The 27,546-nt window shown below is 40.2% G+C and overlaps 3 protein-coding genes and 1 non-coding gene across 10 annotated transcripts; 3 read left to right on the forward strand and 1 right to left on the reverse strand.

Annotated features, from left to right (window-relative positions):
• Window positions 1-4: 4 nt before the first annotated feature.
• LOC116694804 (protein FAM180A) lies at window positions 5-1,470 on the forward strand. Of its 2 annotated transcripts, XM_032524698.1 has the most exons (4): window positions 5-390; window positions 535-702; window positions 894-967; window positions 1,082-1,470. In XM_032524698.1, the coding sequence occupies exons 2-4, from the start codon at window positions 630-632 to the stop codon at window positions 1,427-1,429; spliced, it is 495 nt and encodes a 164-aa protein (XP_032380589.1). In that variant the 5' UTR covers window positions 5-390; window positions 535-629; the 3' UTR covers window positions 1,430-1,470. The 2 variants fall into 2 exon arrangements, with proteins under 2 accessions (XP_032380589.1, XP_032380588.1); XM_032524697.1 differs by lacking the exon at window positions 5-390 and having other exon boundaries at window positions 498-702.
• Window positions 1,471-1,568: 98 nt separating this feature from the next.
• ddb2 (damage-specific DNA binding protein 2) lies at window positions 1,569-5,757 on the reverse strand. Of its 3 annotated transcripts, XM_032524688.1 has the most exons (11): window positions 5,624-5,757; window positions 5,380-5,522; window positions 5,189-5,298; window positions 4,780-4,971; window positions 4,117-4,283; window positions 3,628-3,727; window positions 3,353-3,530; window positions 2,793-2,938; window positions 2,387-2,542; window positions 2,263-2,308; window positions 1,676-1,941 (listed from the first exon to the last, which is right to left on the reverse strand). In XM_032524688.1, the coding sequence occupies exons 2-11, from the start codon at window positions 5,513-5,515 to the stop codon at window positions 1,676-1,678; spliced, it is 1,497 nt and encodes a 498-aa protein (XP_032380579.1). In that variant the 5' UTR covers window positions 5,516-5,522; window positions 5,624-5,757. The 3 variants fall into 3 exon arrangements, with proteins under 3 accessions (XP_032380577.1, XP_032380579.1, XP_032380578.1); XM_032524686.1 differs by having other exon boundaries at window positions 1,569-1,941; window positions 5,189-5,310; window positions 5,380-5,738; XM_032524687.1 differs by having other exon boundaries at window positions 5,380-5,738.
• A 556-nt stretch (window positions 5,758-6,313) lies between these two features.
• Window positions 6,314-17,823, forward strand: kif23 (kinesin family member 23). 4 transcript variants are annotated; one of them, XM_032524109.1, is made up of 24 exons: window positions 6,314-6,565; window positions 6,829-6,892; window positions 7,110-7,238; window positions 7,575-7,680; window positions 7,796-7,932; window positions 8,058-8,179; window positions 8,261-8,431; window positions 8,604-8,648; window positions 9,649-9,761; window positions 10,046-10,167; window positions 10,572-10,674; window positions 10,756-10,835; window positions 10,910-11,029; window positions 11,120-11,279; window positions 12,912-13,073; window positions 13,170-13,336; window positions 13,431-13,604; window positions 13,778-14,059; window positions 14,701-15,024; window positions 15,249-15,482; window positions 16,301-16,389; window positions 16,483-16,561; window positions 17,167-17,237; window positions 17,321-17,823. In XM_032524109.1, the coding sequence occupies exons 1-24, from the start codon at window positions 6,552-6,554 to the stop codon at window positions 17,334-17,336; spliced, it is 3,084 nt and encodes a 1,027-aa protein (XP_032380000.1). In that variant the 5' UTR covers window positions 6,314-6,551; the 3' UTR covers window positions 17,337-17,823. The 4 variants fall into 4 exon arrangements, with proteins under 4 accessions (XP_032380000.1, XP_032380001.1, XP_032380002.1 ...); XM_032524110.1 differs by lacking the exon at window positions 8,604-8,648; XM_032524111.1 differs by lacking the exon at window positions 14,701-15,024 and having other exon boundaries at window positions 6,315-6,565.
• On the forward strand, window positions 9,842-9,934 carry LOC116694841 (Z30 small nucleolar RNA). The gene has a single exon (XR_004333288.1). It is a non-coding gene; the product is annotated as a Z30 small nucleolar RNA (small nucleolar RNA).
• Window positions 17,824-27,546: the final 9,723 nt, after the last annotated feature.

Here is a 27,546-nt window from a genome sequence, read left to right on the forward strand (position 1 = left end):
TAATGTTGTAGTCTCCGCTCACAAAATATAATTAATTGCTCAAGTACACTAAAAACGTAATTTTAAGTTAGAGGAGTCGGTTATGTAGGTTGGACCATGGTAAATGACTCCAGGGCACGTGTTTGTTACGGCATGCACTGTATATTGGGCTAATCTTCAGCAACAACGGCCCATTTTTAGCTTATGTAATATATTTGTCTTATCTTATTCCACCTAAAACCAAAGACTTGAGCTTTCAACAGACATCTATTCCAATAAATTCTTGTGGATTCTGTAGGTCATATTTTATTATTTCCGAGTGTGAAATAGTGCATGAATTCTGGTGATCTTTTCAAAGATGGCTTCATCTCAACATTCAACATGAATATACTGGGAAAATCCATCATTCAGGTAATAACTTAAATGTTTGTACTTGAATTAGGGCAGAACAAATGGTGTGTTAAGTAGAGTTCTGGATGCTGTGGATGAGGAACCACGATAGAGCTCTCTGCTCTGAATCGCAGCCATCTGGCTTTTGGTCCCTTTTTTTCCAAGGTGGAAAAACGAGTGCTACTCAGGCTGAGCTGCTTCAGAAAGGATTCACAAAAGTTGTCGAGGGGGTTTATCAGTCAGCAATAATCAGAAGAAAAATGCATACGAAAAAACAACTAAAAATCTGCTTCCAGGTGATCATATTGCTTTTGTTTGGGCAAGTGCTGCAAGGTAAGTAGAAACAGAATATATTCTTGCATTTGAGCATTTTTAGGATGCAGTATCAATATATAATTATATATTGATACTGCATGCACTGATCAATGTTCAGTGAAAAAAAAAGTACAAAAGGTGTATGCAGGCACCGACAGCTTCTTTGCATTTTAATGATGTTAGTTATACTTCAGTATTTTCTACTTTAGATGTGGCTGCAGGCAGAAGTCCAACTTCTCAAAAAACTGGCTCATCAATCTCTGATGCAAACCTGATGTTTGAGGTAAGTTCTTCATTTTAGTGTTAACAGATGTCTACACTCTGCTAAATCACAAACTGTGCCATGCTTTACTTGAAGTTTAAGTCATGCATATTTCCTTGACAATCCTTTGCACAGTTCTTGCTGGGCGGGGTGGAGATCGACCAGGACAACAACATTGTAATGCTCGACAAGGAGATGGCATCGATGAGGCTAGGGCGGGCTTTTCTGTCTCAGATCAATGACAACATTCCTAGAAGTCTGAGCTCCATGATGCAGATGGTGACCACACTGAAGGATCAGAGAAGCAGGCCACTGACTCATGATCAGTTCGATGTTCTTGTCCTGAGCCTGGTGTACTCTGCCCAGCAGGCCTGGCATCAGGACGGAAGAAAGGAACAGGAGGCCTGGAGTGAAGTGCTGCTCCAGCTGGCAAATGTCACCGTCCATGAACTACGTGGAAATTATCTCTTCAGTTACGCATGATACACAAACTGCCTATCTATATGAGATAAAGATGTATGCAATAAATCACTTGCCTTAAATCTTCCTGTAATGTGTTTTCAAAGTATCAATGATTTTTAAAATATTAAATTGTGTATCAATCATTTTTATTATAGTACAGTAGAAAAAGACTTTATAAAAAAAACCCATCAAAACAATCCCTGAAGTTAGAGACACAACGAACAGTAAAAATAGGAATATATACATGGATCCACACCATTACATAGTTTACTTCTTCCTCATCAGTGCTTGTTTTTGTTTAGTACACCCAGTCTGGGTCTTGGTCTCGGTCTCGGTCTCCAGTTCTTCCAGAGAAGCCAGTTTCTTCTTAAGCTTCGCATCCAAAACAGGACCTCTCTTCTCCCTGGTGGAGCGCTGCTGCTGACCCCTTCGCTGGCCTCTTAAACTGTCCACCGAGGTTGAGGTTTCCTCCTGTGCTGGATGCCGATCGCTGATCAATGACTCTTTTTGATCCCAGACCAGCACCGTTACACCTGTGAGTGAACATTAAGCAGCTTTAGTGACACACGTTAACCTCCTCTCACAGAACTAGTTTGATCAGACACACATCCAGGCTTTCCCGCAGAAAATGTGTTAGTTAAGGTGTTAGTGGGGGTTACCATCTGACTGGCATTGGTCACGGTTTGGAATGAAAAGGAGAAAACAGGACAGAGTAACACGGCGGATATCGCTCATGTACAGTACATTTTTTTGTATTTTCTTTTGACAATGTAGTTAAGGCGGCAGGCGTGTTGGGTGCAAAGTGCTGCAGGAAACCCTAACATCTATCAATGGAGTGCTTTTGAAAAACTCACCCATTCCAGATCCAATCATGTCACCCATTGGATTGAACTTGTTGATCTGTAAATACATACTTCTGTGTTAATAACACGTTTCATGTCTTTATGGTTTTCCCCGGTGCTTTAAAAACATACTCACAGATTTGATCCCTGAAGCATTGGGATCTTGCAGCTGACACACGAGAGCTGCTGTGTTGGAGTCAAAGATGTCGATGGTCCTCTGATCTCCGGGGCAAACTCGGTCATCAGGGTAGCGGCCCGCAACGATTAAGTCATAGAAAGGGTGCCATGTGGCCTAGAGAGAAACAACAGAATTCTGTTGTCACCAACGGTATTCTCCCACAAGATATTGTTTCCCCCTGACATGTCTCTTCAAATACCACCTTGTTCTTTATTTTCTACAAAAGGTAATTATGTCCGTGAATTTCTTTCTTGAGGTTTGTGTAGGTGCGTCAATCACTTGTGCAACGAAACTATTTTTGTTAGTCATGATCCCTCAGGATAAGTTACAGAAGGATACGTACACATCTAGAGAAGAAACAAACCTTGATGGATGTGAGATGCTGAAAATGTCTGTGTGGATGTTGGATGATGTGTTGAGGCTTTGACCAATCAGAGGACGAGTACACCCGGATCTGATCGCACTGATCTGTGGTGAGCAACTTGGAACAGTCCAAAGGGTTGAAGTAGGCTGTGAGGAACCGACAGTAACAGCTTTACAAAATAATCCATAGATTTGTCAAACTGTCATAGCAACTGTAATACATAAGAATCACAGCAATTAACTTATTCTAGGTTCTTGTACCTACCTTTTTTTTTTTAAAGAAAAAAAAGAAACCTGAACAGGATGACTTACATCTTGCACAAACAAGAACACCTTCAACTACTACTACACAACTATATTTATTAATGAGAGACATGGATGGTAGACTCAAGGTCTCTTCAAAAGTCAGGACACCTTACACTTAGTGTTATCCTTTACTTTTATATCATTTATATTGGACAAATGTTGCAGAATTTTCTAAAAAAAAAAAAAATGTATGAATTGTATGTAGCAAAGATGGAAAGCAGTAACTTAATAGAGTTATCTAAAGGAGAGTGTTACCTGAATTGACGGCGCTCTCATGAGGCATCTCAATGAGAAAGCTCTTCTTGTCCTTGATGTTTCTCAGGTCCCAAAGTTTCACAGTATGATCGACTGAGGCCGTCGCCAACAACCAATCACAACGAGGGTTGAACTCTGCGTGGGTCACTTTGGCTTTGTGCAACTTGTCACTGAAAATCTACAAAATTAAAACCAAACAAATCTCTTTAGTGGCCATAAGACAACACAGGCTCTTTGTTGTCTCATTAATATACAGTAGAATAATGGACACCTACCTTTTGGCCATCCAAACCCAGGAGTACAAGCTGTCCCTTATTGTCTCCTATCACAAGCATCTGTCGACTAACAGACACATCAACACAGCAGTACCAGTAACTGTAAGAAACAGAGAACAAAGTGAGTTTACTGGATATAACAGATGGCAAATTAAACAAGGATGAAGAGAAAGATCCCATATGGACATTTTTGAAAGTAATCTATGGAATGAGAGTTATCTGAAGAAAAAGAAAAAAAAAAAAATTACATGAATTAAAGCAACATTCCCCATCACTACTGTCCATTGAGAATTATGCCTTTATTTGGGGATTTTACAGTTTTCACATTGATCCTATATATTATGTTTCAAGATAAACACACAAACACATCTTTTTTATTTCATGAAAAGCTGAAATGTTGGAGATGCACACATTATACTTTAGCATTACATTAACAAGATCCCAGCATCTCTTTGAGCTAAGCAGCAGTCTTTTCTGCAGTTTTCTCACCAAACATTGTGGTTACTGTGGCCACAGTCTTGTGTTCTGGACAGAACGGTGGGTGTGAGGCCCTCAAAGCTCTGCATGGTCAATGTGCCCTCACCAGAAGCCACATAGATTTTGGAAAGGTCCGTTGGGCAAAACTTCATCCCACCGATGAAGTCTCCTGCTCCGCTCTGTGCACAGAAACACAAATGCAGGCCTATCACAGGGCAGTTATCAGCACTACACTAACATACAAATGTTTCCATAAGGGCCACCCAATAAAAAGACTGATGCTCAAGCCTACAATCTACAACCCTTTCGGATTGTAGTTTACAGAAAACAAGGGCATTCAGTCTTACTTCAGTATGTCTGTGTTGACAAACCCTTTTAAAAGTTGTTCCATTGAAACCTCGCAGTGCTGTTAAACCCCCAATTGAGAGGTGAACAGCTGGCTGAGATTTAACTTGTTAAACTTCATGTCTGTGACTGAGTCTCCATCCCCCAGCTAAGCGGAGAACCAATAAAAGTGTGCCGTCAAGTAAAACTAATTTCAAGAATTAATCACAGCCTCAAAATGTAACTGTCCTCAAAGTGTTGCCTCATTTATAAGAAGTGTTAAAAAAAAAAGGGTAATTTGTTGAACGAATAGTACGATTGGTCATTCAAGTATCTGGTGCAGGAACTCACCCCTTGAAGAAAAGTTGTCTTTGTGGGCACCTTAAAGTCTTGCAGATATATGTCACCACCCTTAGAACCCACAGCCATGGTGGTGGGATGAGTGGGATGCCACTCCAGACAGGTGACTCTGCGGTTGAAGGGGCTGGTAGCACTGTGGAGATGATAGGACGACAGCGAGCGAACAAAAGGTTCCTGGAGACACTGGAAGAGACAACGGCGTTAAATGTACATCTGCGAGATATTCTAGCCATGAATATTTGTTTCTACAAAATGATAATGATGACGCACACATGGAATGATTAAATTGTAATGCAGATGTAGAACTCCCCTACATTCACATACAGTCATGACATATTTGAATGTACACTGTTAAATTGTGTATTTGGTCCCTCTGGGCAGCCTGCAGCAGCAGTCTCACCTGTCTCATCTTTGAGTGAAGACTTTGTCCCAGAGTGCTCTTGTAAATGTAGTGCAGGATGCTCCCACACCCTCCTCTCTTCTGGGCTGCTGTAGACTTGAGAGGAGGCCCTGCAAGACCAACTTTACTGTCATAAGACCATTTCGTGTGCAGTGTAACGTTACTGAAGCTTTTCTGTCAGGGCTGCATACCTTGTTTAGATGTTTCGCCATCTTTTCTTTCTCGTAGTTTTTTTGAGAGCGTTGGACCGGAATTCTCCCCAGCTCTTTTCTTCACTGTGCTCTTTGATTCAGATGCCTCTGCTGACTTCGTCTGTCTTGTTTTCATGTCTCCCCTTAAAAAAAATAGCGATTTTACTGCACAACACGACACAGAAGATTTGACTCGACACTAACTCATCTAGCTGCCACGGTAATCTTTAAACAAACGGCTCACCTGCTCTGTTCAGTGTTTAATGCTTCAGGAACTCCAACGTTTGCATAACACAGCAGCACACGTGTGGCTGCACGTCTGTTTTGTAACTTTTATGTGTTACAACTGGTAGCCAGTAGGTGTCAGGTTTCATCTCCCAACAACTCTGAGATGGCGCCGTGTTTGGTGTATCGGTAGGACTACAAACCTTTATTTAACTGTCTATGCTACAAACTGAGGATCAGATTGTTAAGTGCCCTTATTTATGAAGAATAGTCTATGTAAAAAAAATAAATAAAAAAAATAAAAAAATAAATATATATTTTGGAGTTCAGAGTGACTGATAAATAATAAAAGACATAATTAAAATGAAATGTTAAAAGAAATAAAAAGCTTAACACTATGCATTTAAGCTTTGTAAATACTATGTTCAGTTTAAACCTTAATGATATCAAGTTTTTATAATTAATAATTAATCAATGCAAATGAAAAGTTAATAAAAATGAAAACTAAATAAGAATCTGAGACAGAATAGTGCAAGTTGACAAATGAAATACAACATAAAAGTAAAACAGGCTGCATTTTAATGTGTGTAGCCTTTCTCTCCAATGTAAATTGCTTAGAATAGATACAACAATTTGAAATTCATCATTTAAAACAAAAAGAATACTGTCGTGAAAATTCCAGTTCTCCTTGTTGCTGTTTATTTTTGTTTGCATATGGTTTCTTAGGCTTTTTGCCTGTCACGCCTTCTTTTAGTATCTGAACACTTTACACATTTCACATTTCTGACGTTTCCATAAAAGGGTCGGAAGTAAAGGCGGAAACACGTATTTATGTTGTGAAATGTTATTGGCTGCTGCCGGCTCGTTTTGAAAAAGTCCTCCGATTAGAGGCGGAGGGAAAGTTCAAAATTGTAGGAACAGGGACGGTAAAACACCAACCACGTACAATGAACAGACAAGGGTAAGTAGAATTACAACTTTTCATTAAATAATTGCGTACATTACGTATAATGCTCATGCGTAATATCGTGTTGTAGTTTACGGGCTTGTCGACGAAATCCAACGCAAACAATGTAAGACTAGTTAGCTTATTGTTAAATGTTAGCCGGGGGCTAAACCGTTTAGCCATCGGCTTTGTTAACGCATCACAACGCTAATACTGTAATGAAAAGCTAACGCTAACAATGTAAGTTACAGTGCTAATGAAATGTGATTATTTTTCAGGAAGGGTAAAACCCCCCGCAGGCCTCCTAAAAAGCCTTCCAGCAACCAAAAAGACCCGGTTGGGGTGAGTGTCGCTTAAGTTTGTTCAAGAACACAAACTGTACGTTAATGTTAGTTAACAATTATTAACGTACTTTTAGGATGTGTTGTGTGGATGTTTGGCAAGGTGTAACGTTAGTTATAAAGTCAAACTTATTACTAGTTAACAAGTTTGACTAAAGACACCGTACACTTGGTGTAGAGACTAATAACCACATCTTCCTCCTGTAACGTTTGCTCAGGTGTACTGCCGTGTACGACCTCTGGGTGTGGAGGACGAGGAGTGCTGCATTGAGGTAATCAGCAGCACCACCATCCAGCTGCACGCGCCTGAAGGTTTCAAAACAAACCGCAATGGAGAGTATAAAGAGGTAATGGATGTTTTACTCTTACTAGCAGAGGTGTTTGTCATACTTTACACAATGTTAATGTTATGGAGACAGCTGCTTACAGTCCGTTTTATAGCTTCCTGTGAGCAAATTCCATGAAAAGACTAACACCTACTAAGTACTGTCTTAGCCACAACAATATTACATTGATAATATATGTGAACAGTTATAATTATCATAAACATGGGAATTGTTGTTTAGTAGGCCTAAAGTATGGAGAAAAATAGTGCATTGTTGGGCTTTAGTGTGATTTAAGTCAGCTTTTGCTGTAATATATATATTTTTTGCTAAATTATTAATTTCTCTTTTGCTTCTCAGACACAATATTCCTTCAAAAAAGTATTTGGAGTGTCAATATCTCAGATGGAGCTATTTGAGCATGTGGCCAAACCTCTTGTTGATGACCTCATTCATGGAAAAAATGGTAGGACCACTGGCCATCTAAAAAAAGAAGCCCCCCCCCTCCCAAAAAAAACCCAACAGTAGCCAGTTGGCTAATTTACATACTAAACATCAGTAATTCTGCTGTATTGTTGCAGGTCTGCTCTTCACGTACGGGGTGACAGGAAGTGGAAAGACATTCACTATGACTGGCTCTCCCGGCCAGGGTGGACTTCTACCTCGCTCTCTTGACATGATCTTCAACAGTATAGGACCCTACCAGGCCAAAAGATATGTAAGAGAGTAAACATTCAAAAACTGTGTTGATCACCCATTGCACCGCCACACTTTAATAATACTTTAAAAAGTATATACATGTATTAATCTAATTTTAATTCCTTCTGTTGTCTTTCCTTTCAGGTTTTCAAGGCTGATGACAAAAACGGTATGGAGGTCCAGAATGAAGTTGATGCTTTGCTGGAGCGCCAAAGGCGGGAAAACAACTCATCTGTTTCTAAATCATCATCAGCACCCTCCTCCAGGTAAGTCTTGAGTCCTGTTAAACCCCAGTCTTCTGCTACACTGTAACTGATATTTAACTACTTTCACAACTTTGATTTCAGACAAAAGCTTGATCCTGAAATTGCTGACATGATTAAGTCTGAGGAGGCGTATAAAACCGAAGGTGTAGATGAGGACAGCAGCTACAGTGTCTTCGTCTCCTACATAGAAATCTACAACAACTACATCTATGACCTTCTGGAGGAAAATCAAGAGGATGCAATCAAACCAAAGTGAGTCTGGAAAATTTAAAGTGAAAGCAATTAAGAAATATAAACATGCCTTTAAAGACTGATGAATAGTAAATCAGCGTTCTGTTCAGAGACATCAAAATGTTATATCTAAATCGAGTGGTTTGTAGAGGTTCTTTATTTTGGAAGACAATTATCTTTTTTTTTTTACTAGGTGGAATGGTGGAGGCACACCTGTGCGCCAGAACACTGAGTTCATGTATGTGACCGGTGAATACTCGTAGAATCACCAGACTAGTAGCCTTTAAGATGAACTCTCAAAAATATGCACTCAAGATTATAAATCAAGCCTTGTCAACACTGGGGAATTTTATTTTAATTTACAGACTTGTAATGGAAACTTCTTTTACTTAAAAGAACAGAAGTAGGGCTGAGTTTCAGAAACAATGCCTAAACTATTTTTTTTCATCTATTGTAGTCACAAAATACACAAATCAAAGAAAAGACATGGTAAAATAACAACTTATTTCTAACATGGCCCCAGTTGATGCCTTACTTTTAGAAATAAACCTTGATGACAAAACACCAAATACAGCTGAAATGATTAAACATTTGATTACCAGACTAACTATTCTCCTCTTGTGAGCATTTGCTGTTTTCTTCCTAGTCCTGAACATAACAAGGGTTTGGACTGTTGGTCAGAGAAAACAAGCAATTTGAAGATATCACTTCGGTATATTGTTTTTGTGTGACTTTTCTGACATTTTATAGATCAAGTGTTAAACACAAGCAATGGTACAATAACTTTACAAAAGCAAATTGGCAAAATTACAATTTAAATCAAACAGTTTGGCTAATTTAAAGAATCTAAGCAAGCATTTACTGCCAAATTTTGGTACTGTGTGCTTCAGCCGCATTCTGTCAGTGCCCATAAAATATTGAGGCTCGTTACCACCAACCCAAAACTTGACTGACAGCACTGCAGGCCACACTACCTTATGTCTCCAGTGTTGATGAGTGTTCATTTAGTCCTAAAATCATTACGTCACCTCCTGCTAATGCTTGTAGTCTTTGTTATGGCAACGCTCCTGAATGTCTCCAAACCTGCTCTCTGTTGCTTCGGGATTGCCACTGATTTTATTTTTATGGCTGGACGCATCATTAATATCCCCCTCTAAATGTTTGATACTGCATATCCGTTGCATGAAAAATGAAATTCCACGTTGTCAGTTACTAACACTTTTACGCTCTCAATGTAGACCGCCTCAATCTAAAACCCTCAGAGAGGATCAGAACCACAACATGTATGTGGCTGGTTGTATGGAAGTCGAAGTCAAGTCTGCTGAGGAGGCATTTCAAGTGTTCTGGAGAGGTAAGTTGTTGTAGGATCTGCTTTTGGAAATCAAATTGTTTAAGGGACTAAAGGGGGAAAATGTGGAGTAAGGAAGAACATTGCAATGATGTAGATGTAACTGAACTGACATTGCCGACCTCTGGGTCATCTCTGGCCAGGTAATGACCTCTGTTAATCTTCTCTCTGAGCAGGTCATGTCAAGGTTTTGTGCCTAAAACAGTTTAGAGCAGTTGAAATTGCATGCGAAGATACTTTCTGTGTGTAAACATGGTTGCAAAGTTGTCTATTCTGTGTTGTTCCAGGTCAGAAGAAGAGGAAAGTTGCAAACACCCGCCTGAACAGAGAGTCCAGTCGCTCCCACAGTGTGCTCATTGTTAAATTGGCTCAGGCTCCTTTGGATGCAGATGGCGACAACATTCTCCAGGTCAGTTGAAACTTAGTCCATATCCACGACGGGGCACTTCCGGAATTGTTCCAGGGCTGCCGGAAATTCCGCTGGATGCATTTTCAGCCAATGACCGTTTCTTCCCTCTTTATTTGTGTTGGATTTCTGGTCAATTTATGAGGACTTTGGTTAACTGCTCCTCAGATCTCTCTAAAAATGGTGTTTTTGATTCTATCATTGAAGTGCCCCTAGCACTCCCATTCAAAAGGCCATTTGACCCATAACGAGAATATGGGATGGGTCAATCTTAAAAGTGGCGTTTCTGTCCTAATTATGCTTTTTAACTAAAGTTTGACTCGGGTACGTTCACAAAAAGACCCTAGGTTGCATTTTGGCAAGAGTTGGGCTTTAATACTGAAGTATTTTCTGATTGTGTTTGTCAGGATAAAAACCAGGTGACTGTTAGTCAGCTGTGCCTGGTGGACTTGGCAGGAAGTGAGCGCACCGGTAGGACAGGGGCAGAAGGCACCCGTATACGTGAAGCAGGTTTGTTACCCATCAACATCAAAATTTGTCTTATTTGTAGCTGAAGTTCGTGTGAGATTAAACGAAATTCTAACCTCACAGGTAACATCAATCAGTCTCTGCTGAATCTGCGGACGTGCATCGAGATACTTCGAGAGAACCAGATCTGTGGCACAAACAGGGTATAAATCACCATGCTGAAGACTGTCATATGTATTGATGAACCATGTAGATAAATGTAAGTTTTCTCTTACAGATGGTCCCCTACAGAGACTCTAAAGTAACCCATTTGTTCAAGAACTACTTTGACGGAGAGGGGAAAGTGAGAATGGTTGTCTGCGTCAATCCCAAGGCTGATGACTATGAGGAAACATTGGTAAGTTCATCCTGTGTGTCCCTTACGTTATTTTTGTGAACATGTAAGTTGTTTTCTGTCTGACACACAAACGACACACTGTTTATCCAGCTGGTGATGCGTTTTGCGGAGATGACCCAGGAGGTGGAAGTGGCTCGGCCAGTAGACAGGCCAATATGTGGATTCACCCCGGGCCGTCGCCATAGAAACCAGGCATTTAAAGAGGAACTGTCTCGCAAGCTGGACGAGCGTGGTGGTCCGATAGACGGAGGTAAGTTATTCACTAGCAAACTAATTTTAATCTCAGAATGAGCATGTAGCAGGGAATTCAAGTTGGGGCTGCACAATTAATCAAATTTTAATCACGATTTTAGCTTCCCACAATCAAATTAATAATCAAGCAATATTTTAAATGCGTAATTCCGTTCATAGAAGCTCCGTTTTCTTTTTTTTGCAAAGCCAATCTACCGCTCTGTAAACCACTGTCTGATCATGAGCCAGTCAGTTGTTCCTTGCACCGTGTAGCTTAGTTTCTAGATGTAGACAGAGGACAGAGTAACATGAGGACAATTTCACAACAGATAGCAGTCTGTCACAAGGTTTACCAGTAAATGCAACATTTTGTCCCGTCTGTGTATTTTGTCAGACAACAGTAGTGACCAGTGCTAGTTTGTGTCTGTTGGCTCACAGGGCTCTAGGGTGCGACTAACAGTTTTTTTTTCCTAGGTCGCACCGGTGCACCTAACGTCCTCGCATCCATTGCCTCTTCACAAACAAAGCAATGTTGTTTATATCGATATGGTTTAATGTTGCATTACATGACCCATTTCTTCTGTGAAGCCGTGCCTGTGTTTGGATCTCTCCTCTTACTCTTTGCGCAGCACCGCCCCCATTCACTCACACAAGGCTCTCCAGTGACATAGAGAGACACAACGGCGACAGCGCCGGTCCACACTTTTGACATTTGTCCACAGTTTTAGTTGTTATTAACACAGCTGTGTATTGTTAAACATGAGAGGGAAACCTGTATTTGTACCAGTGTTTCCGCTGGTAACTCTACCATCGCGGCGGCCATGGCAAAGAACACAGAAGCTATTGAATGCAACTAACTTCAGTTCGTAGAGTAACAGCGTGTGAGACGGAGCCTGCTGGACCTGGGCCAGAGATGTGACCCATGACCAGAATGTCATAGTTTATAAAAAATGCAGCGCAGTGACGATACAGACATTTCATACACACGACATGTGTAACTCTGCTGACCCGCCATTCCACCCGTGCTGGAACCATTCATAATGAGTCAGCCGTCATTCTGTGAGTAGCATATGCTTCAGTCCATTGCACTCCCTCTCTCTCCCTAGCTCTTTTAATCAGTTATTGTTGAAAACAAATGAAAAAGGAGCTTTTTCAGAGATATTATTTATAAATAATTACTATGCTATTTATTTCAGGTAATTTTCATTTACATATGTTTGCAGCTGTATGTATAACATACAACTTCAACGTGAGAGGAATGTTGCACAAAATGGATGTGAAAGCACTTATAAATAGCCTATGTGACAATAAAATTTTGTTTTGGTTAAAATCAAATTGTGATAATTAATTGTGATCTCAATATTGATCAAAATAATTGTGATTATCATTTTGGCCATAATCGTGCAGTCCTAATTCAAGTCTTTGCCAGGTTTCTTTTTAAGCTGAATAACTGCTGTAGTAATGTTTATTATGCAGTCATATACTTGCGCTCCTATCAAGCTCATACCTTCTGCTTATATTAATGCATAATGGCACTAGTCCTCAAATTTTAGAAATCCCTAATTTGCAGAAAAATGTAGACAAATACTCTTTTTATATTTCTACACTTAAACACAAATGAGCAGTTGTGTTAATTCTGTTTCCTTTTAAGATGGGCACTCTGTTATAAACTCAATTGCACACTGCCTCCCGGCTCTACCCTCCTCCGAGCTGACCGACCCAAACGATGACATCACCCTGCCCAGGCTGATCGAAGCTCTGCGCAACAGACACAGGATCAGGCAGATGATGATTGATGACTACAACAATGCAGGTACCTGCTCACATTCTAGCGCAACCCTCGCCTCACTTGAGTTGGATTTCTTTTATTTTGGCTCTCATATTCTCTCCTTCATGTTATTTTTTTTAGCCAACAGGATGAAGTCCATGCTTCAGGAACTGGACAACAACCTCATTTCTAAAGAAAATTTAATTCATGAACAAAATAGCAAACTGGTTGAGAAGGACAAAATCATCCAGAATAACAAGGCAGTTATTGAGCGATTGGAAAATAGAACCAAGACGCAAGAACACAAGGTGAGAGACAAAAACATTCAAACTGCCTTTAGATTGTTGGTTTGGTAAATATGTTGCCTTGTTTCTTAAATGTCCCAACATGTTTCTGTTCCAGATTGACATCCTGCAGAAAACTACTAAAATCTATGAGGACGACCAGCGTACACTGAAGTACGAACTGGAAACCAGAGAGCAGAGGCTGCAGAGGGAGCAGTCTGACAAGAGGCGCTTGGAACAGCGCATGCAAGGCATGGTCACAGACACCCAGTACAAGTGGGAGAAAGAATGTGTGAGTTACTCCTCTTTGAACACAGAGGCTGATATCATAGGTAGCCTTCTGCGTACTATAGCCTGCTAATGTAGCACATTTTGTTAAACCACCATGGAGTATTTGGTTTGTCATGCCTCAATTTTCCCAATGATCGTTAGTGGTGTTGAACTTTAACATTGCTTGCTGTGCAGGACCGACGTGTGAATGCAATGCAGCTGGAAATGCAAAACAAGCTCTGGGTGAAAGACGAGAAGCTGAAGCAGCTTAAGGCCATTGTGACGGAGAGCAAGACTCCTGGTCGTCCTGATCCTCCACCACGTCAGACGCAACGTCAACCTCGGAGTCAGACTCCGCGTCAGCCTCAGACGCAGCCTCAGACGCAGCCTCAGACGCAGCCTCAGACGCAGCCTCAGTGGCCTTCCAGAGAGGAACGCCTCCCTGCAAAGAGATCGGCCTCGCCCTCACCTGTCCCTGTACGTTGTCTTGATGATGCACATCTAGATCACCTGAATAGCTCCTGATTAATGTATTTGTTACTTATTATTGTTAGATGACTCAATTTCATCAGGGACTGAATTCTGTGTAACAACCACCGTTAAGTTACTGTGCTCTTCTCCCTAAAACTAATACTTTATTGACCGGACTAATTATTAATCTCACTGTGATGTAGATTCATTAACAATCACCCGTATGTTATAATGTAGTACAGTACATTAATCCTGCAGCAGTTGACTACTGTGTTAATGTGTTAAAACTTTCTGATAACTTTTAAAGTTGTCTGTGTATATTGGCTGCAACTAACTTATTTTCATTATTGATTTAAATCTATGGATATTTTTTCTCAATTACTCAAATGTTTAGTCTCAGAAAATGCTGAAGAATGTCGTGTGTGTGTGTGTGTGTGCTGTGTGTTTCAGCTTATGGAATATATTGGTGTTATTTTGTACAGTGGCTGGCACTAGGATTAGTGTCTTATTGATTTAATCTGCAATTTTTTCGCATCATGTTGGTTTACCAAAGTTAAAAATCACAATTTCCGTTGCTTTTTTCTGTGATGTGTTGTGTAATGTGATGTATGTATGTAATTGTGTAGTTGTTCCACTTTGTTCCCCAGTGGCCTGTTGATTCTCCCCATGTCAGGCCAGGGCCAGTCAGTGCCACTAGAGTTGAGGAGGTTGAGATGAACCCAAGGCCATCCTGCCCCGTCCCCAGCACCAGTAACTCTTTGTCTGTGGCTAACTGCGTCTCACCTTGGGACCATCAGGTGGCCCAGGACAGCAGGCAGGGTTACCATTCCCCTAGTACATCCACAAGAACCCAGTCCCCAGCTAGCTCCTCAGCCAGCCGGGCCAGGAGGAGAGCTGTGTGTTGGGCTGGAGGGGAAGAAGAGGACAACTCTCCTACAGTTGATCTAGACATAATTGAGAGAAGCTACAGGGTCAGTGAGTTAGCTACATGAAGCAGTTTGAGGTGTCTGATCAGGATTTTGTTATCCTCCATAAATCAGGCAGAATATTTTAGCTTTTCCCAAAATTGGGTTTCTACAACTGAAGATGTCCCAGCAATTGACCATGATGAATAGTTTTGTCAGGATTTGATATTATCCTTTGCCCTAGTTGTATGTATGTTTTATACCATTTTCTGTTGCATCTCCACTTGTAGACCACGACGCCAGTGCGACCGCTGCACCGTCGCTCCCGCTCCGCTGGCGGGGAGAAATGGGTGGACCACAAGCCCTCCTCCAGCTTGGACTTGGGTACAGTTTTGCAGCCTGTCATTCCCAATTCCATCCAGGTGTCTACACCGAGTGAGAAGGCCCTGTCAAAGTGTGATAGATACGTGTTAACGCACCAGGAGGTTGCCTCTGATGGCGAGATCCAGACCCAACTTATTAAGGTAAGTAGGCAACAACAGGATGTATGACACGTTTTGAAAAGTCTGCATCTGATGCCAAATGCTTTGCCTGAGAAACGAAGTGAAACAAAATAGCAGTTTATTCGGATTAATGGTCTGCTAGCATGTTCATGTTGGCTGTTTTTCTTTTAAGGTGATTTATGTATTTAGTTTATTTTAATAATAATAATAATAGTAATAATAATAAAGAAACCTCTGGTCTTTTCTGTATCATCTCAAGAGAAGGTATTTTTTTTCCAGTGGGTACTATTCATTGTAGAGATGTTTAGCTCTTGTTTATATCGATGAAGACTGGCGGATTAAATTCGCTGTCCTACACACAAAGTATGCCAGAAACTGCTTGAGAATGTCATTCTAACGAATGACACGGGCACATTTCAGGCCGGTTATTAAGTCTTAGAGAACTGATCTTTTGGTTAATGGATTGAGGTAGAACAGGTCAATTTTTTAAATTAGTGGCTTTAGGAAAGCAATATATTTAAAATAGCACAAAGGGTCTGGTCTGTCAATGTCTAAAGAAATGGGCCTTTGGCAGGTTAAACCTCAGTTGATCAAATAAGGCAAAGCATTCATCAAGGAACAGTTTTTGAAGCATGTTATGCCTTTTCTGTGCCAGTCCCGGTATGTTGCATCTGGCGCGGACAGGATAAAGGCAATAGTGTGACCCACAATGTAACTTCTGTTTTAGACAATCCTAACGTGCTACACTGGCTAACTTACTATGTTTTATTTATAAATTAACTTGGATGAAGTACTAATAAAAATTGGCGATTACATTATGCCTATTCTTCATCTTTCAGGGGGAGGTGATTAAAACCAGAGGAGGAGGACAGGCTGTCCAGTTCACTGACATCGAAACATTGAAACAAGAGCTCACCAAAGTCCCAAGGTAGCAGCCGACAGACTGTTATTAGCTGCAGATTAGCTGGGTATTATGATGTTTCAACATTTTGTTTTTGTTACTTTACATTTATGTCTGAAGGCGCAAAAGAAAATCTTCGGAAGGCACACCTGCCAATGGAGACAACACAGATGGAGCTTGGACTGATGTGGAGACAAGGGTAGGATTCATTAGTCTCCAATAAACTACCATTGCTTATGTCTTGGTTTAGAAAGCAGACTGTTAATGTAATTAACTTACCTTTTGTATGTGTATAGAAGCTAGGTGGCCACATCTGAACATGTCTTGTGTTCTTTTAGTTAGATGTTATGATGTAATAAAAATTAAACTTAGAAACTTAGAGGCTACAAACAACAATTATTTTCTCCATTAATCAATGTATGTATGTATATGTAGTCTATGAATTGCTTGAGTTACAATACCAAGAAAATGCACATCATTAGCAGTAAAATTACATTAAAAGGTGCAATATGTAATACTGACGGCTAGTGTTTAAAATAGTCACTGCAGTAGAGTATGTACATGATTAACGAATAACTCACTTTGTGAATATACAGTGTATATACAGTGTATATATATCTTAGCTTCTGCGCATGGTGTTGATCATAATTTGTACATAATCCACCCCAGGTCTCTTCATGTAGCACTCTTAACATTACATAACCAAACAAAGAAGCAACACAGTGTTTATTTTCCAGATGAAACAACACTTCAGAGTAGATGTGTGTCCTAATTTGTGTTATGTTTGCTGTGTTGTGTTTGCAGTGTTCTGCGGCGGTGGAGATGAGGGCTGGATCAAACCTGGGTCCTGGCTATGAGCATCACGCGATTACCAAGTAAGCAGTCTATAGATCACATCTGTGAATAGTGTTGCATTTAAATACACAGTACAGTATTTGATTAACCTTCTCTTTTACAGGCGCAGAAAACCCTAAAAAGCAGCTGACAGCTGCTCCAGTGATCACTCCCCTCACCTGGCTGTTGTGCAATAGTCTGAACTTTTTTTATATTTAGCTCTAGTGACCATATTTAAACATTTTCCAAGCTTTTATATATGCAGTGTATATACTTGTCACCAAAGCTGTTTTGTAAAAATATTTTATGTTGTATTTGAACCAATAGAAGGCAAGTGTTATGTAAGTCAGTAATGGATGGTGGCACATATTACTGTGGCGCTGCTGCTGAAAAGAGTCTGTTTGCACATTTGTGTGTAACCTAGTCACATCTGTTGCTTGGCACAAGAGAAGTCATTATGAAGCTTCCACAATGTTGATTTGTCTGCTACATACTGTTCCTGTCTCTTAAATGGCGAATTATAGTTTGAATTTTTGAATTTCTGTTTTTATAAAATTCTGCCACTGATGGAACTAAATGCTTCTGTCTTCACTGTACACTAAGGATTAAAATTCCTTTGATGGACCAGTTTGGGGTGTGTGTGTGTGTGTGTGGGTGTACACAATAAATGGACTACTATGCAAATGTAACCGCACTATTTATAATGTGCCAAGATCATTTCTGAACACTAGATGGCAGCACAGGACAGTAGTACTGTACATGTTGAACACAGGTTTGAGTCGCATGATGTTAATACTATTTTATGAATGGCGCTGACGGGAAGCACACAGTCTATGAGAAAATACTAGCAGATTGGTAGTCAGCAGATCGGTTGATAGGCTAATAGAAGATACCACCTGTTTATTTCAAAAGAGATTTTAAAGTCCTGTTATGGCTCTGTAATCAGAGGTGTCAAAAGTATTCACATTTAGAAGTTGAACTATTAACTTAAGGTTTTTACACAAGTAAATATAGGCTACTGGTTTCAAAACCACTTAAAGTATAAAAGCAATGTAAGGGTGCTGGTAATTGTTTGGGAAAAAAATGTATTACATTTTTTTTTTTCTCCTCCTTACAAGCCAGCAGACAAAGACGGTCCTTAGAAAGGCTTCCTTTCAGGAAACCTGTTGCAAAATAAAGGCGTGATGTGGAAAAGTCTTGGAGTTCAGTGAGAGGTCAGATCAATATGCTTTTTCAAATTAAACAGCGAGTTTTGGAAACCATTAGCTCATGGTACTGGGGTGCGCAGAGCTTGCAGCGCATTTGAAAAGAGTTGTTTTTGCATCCAACCATTTCAAAAAAAATTCTGCCAGGGATGTAGAAAGGTTGGATGTCTTCCTGGCCTCAACCTCACTGGTGCTTGGTTGGGACGTTTTGCTCAAATTCTCTTGAGTCTCTGCCACGGACATCTTCGTACTAGACTACCTTACTGGAGTGTGACGTGATGTGTGTCATGTGCAGGTGCGATGAATTGCGTACAACCCAATAGGGTGTCGGAATGTGTTTTTACTTCCCATCAAACCACAATCAAATTCACTCTATCGGGATGGCGTGATTTATCTGGATAGGTTTTTTTAAAATGTAAGGAGAGGAAAGACAGATAAATGCGTTAAAATGTAAGGAAAATGTCTACTTAAGTAAGGTAACAAAGTAATTATACTGTTACTTGACGAATCTGCAGAGAATGTAGCAATATTCTCTGTCATATAAATGAAGTCTGCTTTCAATTACTTTGCATAAATGGCTTTCTTGTGCTCATGCTTGATTGGATATCCATTACGTTAAATAAGACACCTTGTATGTTAGTCTGGTTGGCTGTTTCCAGGTGAAGTCAAAAGCCTTGGTATGTCCAGGCCTTCACCCCCTACAAGCTTTTTTTTTCTTTTTTAGTGTTAGACTTTTGTCTGCAAACACAGGGATAGGGGCCAATGTTGGTATTTATGGAAAAGTAATAAGATCATTTATACCACCATAAAATACTATTTTAGATTTTTAGTACCTTTTATTCTTTTAAGGTTAATTTGATCTATATCAATGCATCACATTTTATATGCTGATCATACGTTTTGTATGTAATTTAGAGATCTTTCACTAGTAACTACGTCTGTCAAATAGATAGTAGTGAAGTAAAACACTATATTTCCATCTGAGATGTAGTAGAGTAGAAATATGAAGTAGCCTTTAATGGAAGTACTCAAGTATAAGTACTTCAAGTTGTTCTTAGTTACAGTACTGGAGTAAATGTACTTTCCACCACTGTATATGTATTTTGGTTGCTTTTGGTTATGCTTAAAAAGAAAAGGAAACTAAATTATTTATTGATTTACAATCTATGATGCATTTCAACCCACACTTACACTTAAACTGCAGCAAAACTCTAACATACTAAAATGTCAGTGTCCAGTTTCATCTCTTATCAACTGAGCATCACCAGTGTAATGACCAGCTAAAGCTAGTGGTACAGTCATCCAGGCTTTGAGTAGACAGTTGAAATCTCATCTACTACCAGTCTGGCTCGGTTTCAATTGGAAAGCACTGGAGAGTGACTACCATGGAGCCTCTTGGAGAGGGTCAAGAGCCCAGAGCAACCAGGGGCCATTAAATTCACTCCTATGAGATATCGAGTGCTTTGCTTTTTGACCAGGCTCTGTTTGGTGTGCTGCACCACACTATTATCCCCAGCTCCTCACTGCAAGCCCTCCACAACCAAGTGGTGTGAGCATTATAAAGATGTTATTATGAAACTCCTGTTGAGCCCCTGATCAACATCACCGGTTTCAAAGAGACACTTGAGGAAAATAAATGAAACACAAAGGCCTCAAATAAACATAAGTCCTAAAGACAACACTGTTCATCCAACTGTATGGTAAGAATACATCATTCTGCATTTCAGAGCTTCAGGCTTATGATTACACATTATGCTTATCAATGTTATTAAGCTCGCTGGAGGGAATTCTGATGTTCTACTTGAATACAAAGTCAATTAGACCATCTCAGATTTTAAAAGAGCAAGCCTAATTGCAATGTTTTATTGACTCTTTGCTTAAATGACTCTGATAAAGAGGTCTTAAGCTGCCTTTTGGCACTGCATGATTAAATCATTTTCACACCAATCTATAATGCTGATGAGGGCCATTCATAATTTTGTGGTTCAAAATAACACTGTCCACTATTTAACCTGTCATTTAATTATTTCTTCAAACATCTGATTTAAACCATATTGGTTTTACTTTCATTCCATGTTATTTTCCCTCACTGATAGCTCAAATACTAGCCTTTTATTACAATTCAAACCTGCAATAACTCATGTGACATAGTGTCACCGTTTGAGTTGATTTGGCAAACTTTTAGCAAATATTCTGCAGACACTGAACAAATTAGCATTCATTTGGAGTCATGTTTGTGTCCTTTAGTCCAATATTCCACACAGGAAATATCTAGCTTTTTAGCTGTTAAATGCTCTGCCCACTTTGTTTATCAGTTGGTTGCTAACTGTGTCTGTCTTGGTTGTTGAACAGGTAGTGTGAGTTATTAAAGATTTTCTCTGAAAACAGCTACCCTTCGCAGCTAAAATCATCGCTATTAGAGCGTTGATAGTGAATTATAACAATAACAAAGCTGAGGGCCAAAAAATCTAAACACTGAGAGAAAGATGTTTTGAAACTCCTTAGGGCTGTAGCTTCATACTACGAGTGTCATTTGATCTATTATTGACATAAAATATTGATTATAGCAGTTTTAAAATAGCTATTTTGTTTTGGTAAATTTGACTCGAGGAGCAGGTTCATGACCTCTCTCTGCTCACATGATTAACACGCTGCACTGAATCTGGCTGTGAAAAGTGGGCATGAGTTTAAATAGGTGTGATGAAAGTGTAACCCTATCCAGTAGCACTTTAAACATGGCTGTACGGAGCATCCGAGGTATGATGGCGGTTTCATTTGCTTCCAACGCTGCATCATGACGTCGAAGCAAGTATTCTAGATCACAGCCACAACTCTCCTTTAAACCAGAACCCGTTACAAGGTTTTCTCCCTTCTTTTATTGGCGAGGATAACAATTCTCCGACAATGAAAGCCAATTAGTGGTGAACAAGTAAATACTGCATGAGAGCAGAGAAAACCAAAGCTCTGAGTGTGGTCTGTACACTACGTCTTAATATGTCAAGGCCGTGGCTGCCTGCCAGCTAAATGTGTCGGGCCAGAAAGATGCAAATGCAGATGAGTGTTGACAGCCAGTCAATTGTCATTCAGCCCATCTCCCAGCCTCTTGGGACTCATCTGGCTTTTCTCTCTCTGCCGGGCTCCTCTTCACTGCTTGTTCAGCTCACGCTCCTCTGCCTTAATGCATACTAAAATGCATAGTGGAGGCATGAGGCATGAGGCAGCACGTTCAGTGTTAATAAGAGGTAAAAGCTCCCATGCACCCTTTTCTGCTGGTTACAAACTCAAACAGACTCCTGGAGGTAAAATTTGGTTTTTCAGCTGTTTAGGAGCATGAGAATTGCTCTGACCCTTGGTGGTTAGAGGTTCAGAACACCTCATCCCATCTGCTGCCTCCTCCGGCTCTGCTTTGTGAGACAGTCTTCATCTCGCCGATCTGATTTCTTACTTCATGCTGTTGACGTTTTTTTCTTCCAAAGACAACTTAAACAGATGCCGAGACTGTCACTGTCCATTTGTTTCCTGACGTTATCATTTTGAGTTCAAGTTGTAATGAAGAATCCATTTGTCCTCATGCTTGTTGTTGTGGTTACACATCAACACAGAGAAAGGACCTATGGCAAACATAATTCAAGACATGACTGATTTCTTATTGAAAATATTGGAAGCCATTGTTGTGCAGGCTCATTATAGCCAAATTGGGCTGAATAGTGTTTTTTCCTCCCTGTCTTTGTTCTTGGCAGCCAACTAAGTGCTTGCAGCTGTCAGTTGAGTGTATTATCTTTGCCAAGTATATGTGGCTTGGCTGCACTTTTAGCTGGCTGTGTCCTTACTGTGGTGACAGTATGCCATGACTGATTTCCGTGGACTCACTTTCATTTTAACCACATTGTGTCCCTCACAGAAAATCGGACTGTTTTTTTTACAAGTAGTTGATCTCATCTAGTTAATGCTGCTGCGTAACCGGGCTTTGCGTGCAGTTGGCTGATTATTTAAGCAGTGCTCCAAGCAGTTTGCTGATGAAATGAAAGAAGAGGAGATGCCAGAAATGATTGTACTGACAATGGCACAATGCAGGATGATGTATGATGACTAAATGGTATTTAGGCTGTGGTGGAGATTGACTCAACTTTGTCACATATGAATTTTCTAGCTTCAGTTCTGCAAGTACAAAGAATAAATGAGCGTTATAAATATCTCTTATTAACCCGCTAAACTGAAATCTGTGATTCCTTGCTTGATACAGTGAGAAGGAGAATGGTATTTCAAACCTTTGTCCTGCCAATGCTTTCATGCAAATTACTCACACTGAAACCAGCTTATCTGTGAACAATCATAGGTGGCATTTCGAAAAGGGTGAAATAGCACCACATGATTTTTTATATCTACATAAAGCTCAGTCAGGTCCCTGCACACAAAATCCCACGCAAAAGCAAATACAAAGGCCTCTTTGAACGCACACATCAGCTGTTTATCTTAAAATAGCCTGCCACACTGCTGCTCTTACCCAGTACCTTGCATGTTGCCCTTTTTAAATGGTAGGCAATTATTACACATGGCGATTTAAGGAGTTACTTAATTAATTAGATATTGATATTAGATATGGTTAAATTCATTCATTCTAATGAACTTATCACACAGGGCCAGGTATGAGTATTAAGGCTGAGATTACAGCATCCATGTGCACAAATGAGATTAGAGCACATTGCTGTGACTGCTGCTGACAAGATGAACAGGACAGTTGTTCCAAAAAGCAAAAACCCTGGATTACTGTGGGTTCATATAGTAATTCACAGAGCATGCTATTTTCATGGTGTGTTTATCCGCATGATTAATGGCCCTTCAGATTTGCATTTGAACATTACCTGAGGAACACATCTGCATGGGCCTTACTGGATACTAATGATCCAGCGCATGCCTAATAAACTGAAGTGAGAATTCAAATGAGGCTCAACCTGCCTGCGAGGCTAGCCTAAGCAAACACCAGGACAGCTGGCAGAGAAATCATCGTGACTAATGGTCTCAGTGTGAGACAGGAGCAGGGCTGTGGGTGGTTGTTTTGCCATGCTAAGAAGAACAGACTTTGTTTGTCTTTCTATAGCATACACCGTGACTGTGTGATTCTGGAAGTGTTTGCTTTGTTTATGTTTGTTTTTTTTGTCAACGTAGTGCAACACCAAGAACTATCAAAAAGTGTTTTGCTGTTGTTTCCCGCCTGAGAATTAGGTGACCTTATAAAATAATGTTTTTTTATTTTTTTGGAAGTGGGTGGACAAATCTCAAACTATTTATACTGTCACCAGGAGGTGTGTCTGTCATCTCTATGTTTTGACTTTATTTGTATTCTGCTCGGGCTCCTCTACTGTGGTAAACATAGTGTGTCAGTGTAACCTGTCCTCAGGGCAAATGATCTGATTTGCTCTTCCCTTGTCTTTTACTCTTAATCACATCTACCTCAGAGCCAGAAAACGGTTATGCAGCTGTCATAACTAAAGCACAGCGCGCCGTGATGGGAGTTCATGTTTTTATTATCTATTCTATCCGAGCCAAAAACACAATATTAAACCTCCACTGCAACCCTCTTTCTCACAGACTGCTGCATGATCAATACCCACATCAAAGGCTCTGCGGAGATAGCAGGATTCTTTGAAGCATGTTTGTGGAGCTGGATTTGCTGAGCTAACACGGTCCACACAGAACCCCCTTGAATAAGCTTGTTTGGCTAGCATCCTCTCTGTTTGTAGAGGGGCTGAGTGGAATCTAATGGAGAACAGACAAGGCCTCTCCCTTGTCTTTCTCCTCCCTTTGAGCAACTAAATGCATCCATAGTGCCAGTGCTTTTTGCTCAAATGACATACGCTTCATGGCATGCCAGCTCAAATATTTATCTGATATCAAATTGGCTGTAACACTTTGGAGGCAGATAAATGCCAGGAATTATTTCTCATTGAGGACAGAAAAATAACTTGCATCATGTTTTGCAGTGCCAAGTGCAAATATGCCGGGTGATTACTGTTTGAAATGAGAGAGTACAGACAGCAGTAGTGTTGTTATGTGGTTACTTTGTGTTGTGACTTGAACAGGCAGAAAAAGAAGGAAAAAAAATCCCAACAGTGAATATTCTGCACTCATAACACAACCTGTGTCCCTGGAAAGCTATTCACTATTTTGAAAAAGTGCTTTCCGTTTCCTAAATGGGAAAACAGTGCATTTGGGACGTTGTGTGCTAAGTGGGTATAGCAGAAGTGGGGGTGGAGGTTCAACCACAATAAACACAAAAGCACATGACTACTGCCAGGCATCAGAGAGAGTCAGCAGCTCTGTCAATGATGATGCTGAGACTGAATCATCTCTCTACATGCAAATGCTAAGCAAGGATGTAAAGCCCTTTCTATAAATTACACAATAAACCACAGTTGTGGTGCTTTTGACTTTTTTAATTCACATATTGTTGAATCTTTGGTAAGTAATTGCACTATTTGGTGTGTGCTGTGCAAAAGGTTTGACTCTCCAGTCAGCTGTGGCTCATTTGAAAGTGAAATATGGGAAAATGCTGACAACTCTTTCTCTACCCTCCTAACACCAGGGGCACCACTGCATTAGCATCTCTGTCTCTCTCTCAATCTCTCTTTCTTTCTCATTTACATTATGGATGGTTCGTTTAGCCTACATGACCGAGTGAATACATAACCCTGGGCAATTCAAAATACCACAAGGGCCTGGAGGGATAAAATGAAACCACATAAGCAGAAAGGACTGCTGCACTGCCATCTGCAGCAGCCTTTTATTCAGCTCTTCCCCTTTCATTCATGTGGCATGCCCCTCATCCAGATGTGTGGGCCAAACAAGGTGTACAAGATAAAAAACAGCAAGTGATCATTTACAGAAACATTTATTGCACAGTTGACTGTTTGCTAAACAACTCCGCTATACAGCGATTGTCCACCAGCCGTGCCCAGATTTGAATTTCTCCACATGTTGAAGCATAGGGCCGTAGAAAGAGACATACTTGGTATTTAAAGAGTTTAAAGGATCCAAAACCAAAAATATAAGAGCAAACCAAAACAAAAAACACTGTTTAGCTGCTTAAATCTAAGCCAACTTTTAACCAACTCACTAAATATAAATCAGCATATAAAGCATATAAAATCAGAAGAAAACAAACATCCGAGGGTAAAGAACAAGTGTGATTTACACGAGCAACGGAAATGTCTAACTGGAGCGATGACAGTAACTTCTGTCGGTAATGGCCAACACCAAAATCTATGGGTGGGAATCTCTGAGCACCTTCGATTCAGATGCCAATAATTTGATTCTAAACCGATTATTGATGCAACAATTTTTTTTTATGTACATTTCCATGCGTGATTTAAAAACTTTTTTACATACAAATCTGAGTTCGTTAGATTTTGACCTATTTGTTTTAAGGATTTTTTTTGTCTCCTGAGGTTTTTATTTTGTTGCTTAAGCCTTAAACATGCTTATGAAAGACACCTTCTCTCACAGTAATCCTCCATGTCAGAGGCTTAGTCATGTTTAAAGGTGGATAATAGGCTTCTTAGAACATGAAACATGAGGTGGTCAGTTGTAATGTGATAAAGTAGAACAGCCTATATGTGTTTTGCCTAATTATTTTATGTATGTCTTATTAGATCATGCGTATACTAGTATGTACAAAACTGATTTTTTCTCTGCACTCTTGCCTTAACAATAAAAACTTGTTGTCCATTATCCTATCCTCTTTCAGTCACTCTGTGTTCGTATTTGTCCACATCTTTAGGAACTTTTAAATAAACATTTAAAAAAATGTGTCTGGAGTTCATGTGAGAGGCTTAACAGTAGAATAAGAAAGTAATTCTGTGTCCAAAAACCACTCCCTCGTTAATATACGCTCAGTAGTTCACTCTCCGTGAATCAAGATTTTGGACGTTTATCAATCATTGTCATTTTGTGTCATAACAAACAAGTGTGATTTTTGCATCTATAAATGCAATAAATGCTATGAATTCCATTAATTGCGAACATTTGTCAGGGCACTACATAAATTACAAGCTTAAATAAAAAGGCGGAGGGACTATATTGTAAATAGCAAGTGATTTCAGGCACAGCTTGCATCTTGGAAATGTGTATGTGACAGAGATAAAGAGCGAAAAAGCGAGCAGTCCTGTAAGTAGTTTAGTAGGTTTGCTTATCTTTGTGTGTGTGTGTGTGTGTGTTTTATGGTTGAGTAGAGATGTTAACATTATAGCTGCAATGTGTAACCGAAGATAAGATTTTAATACCTGCATTCAGATTAAAAATGTGCTTTGGCACACAACACAAGCTTTTATTCCTGCTGCCAACAAGTTTGACGTAACTTTGTCTTTGGGGCAGAAGCACAAACAACACAATGGCCTCAGTGACAAGCCAGTTTTACCCTCAAGGACTCAATGAGCTTAATGACAGAAAAACCACGCGCACATAAACACAGCTTTGCCCACACGGAACAAGAATGCTGTGTGTGATTTCACAAGTGGCTGTTATTGCGCGTCGCTGATAAAAGTCACAGAGTGAGAAAACACTTGTGTAGAGACCAGATTGCGAGCCCCACCTCTGCACCTTCAGCTCACTTCACTGACAGTCATCAGCGGCTGTTCTTCTGCTCTGCTTTACATTAGCACCACAGCTCCAGCCTGGACAGGTCCACGGCTCTTATCTCAATGATGTTCTAATTCTAGTCAAACAGTTCTGTGTTTGACTCAATGGAAGCAGTGTTAGTCAAAAGAGTCAATATTAGCAGAGCACACAGAGCAGGACTGGTGTTAGGAGAGACAGAGTGTGTGTGTGTGTGTGTGGGTGTGTGTGTGTGTGTGTGTGTGTGTGTGTGTGTGTGTGTGTGTGTGTGTGTGTGTGTGTGTGTGTGTGTGTGGTGTGTGACAGGATACACGGTTAAGTGTGCTCTGCTAGTGAACCTTGACCGCCGGCTGCAGTAATAATAATAAAGATAATAAGAAAAGGGAAGAAAGCAAACTCCTGCTTACTTTTGCCTCAGTGGCTTCCGTGTTTGACAAGAGTGACATTTCTTTCATCGCCTGTCTTTCATGTGGATGTTGTTGTTAGACGTCAGAGTTCCTCAATCTGCTGGCCGATGGCGCTCTGTGCAGTCGAG

This window comes from Etheostoma spectabile, chromosome 8 (genome assembly GCF_008692095.1).
Source record: "Etheostoma spectabile isolate EspeVRDwgs_2016 chromosome 8, UIUC_Espe_1.0, whole genome shotgun sequence".
Lineage (NCBI taxonomy): Eukaryota > Metazoa > Chordata > Actinopteri > Perciformes > Percidae > Etheostoma > Etheostoma spectabile.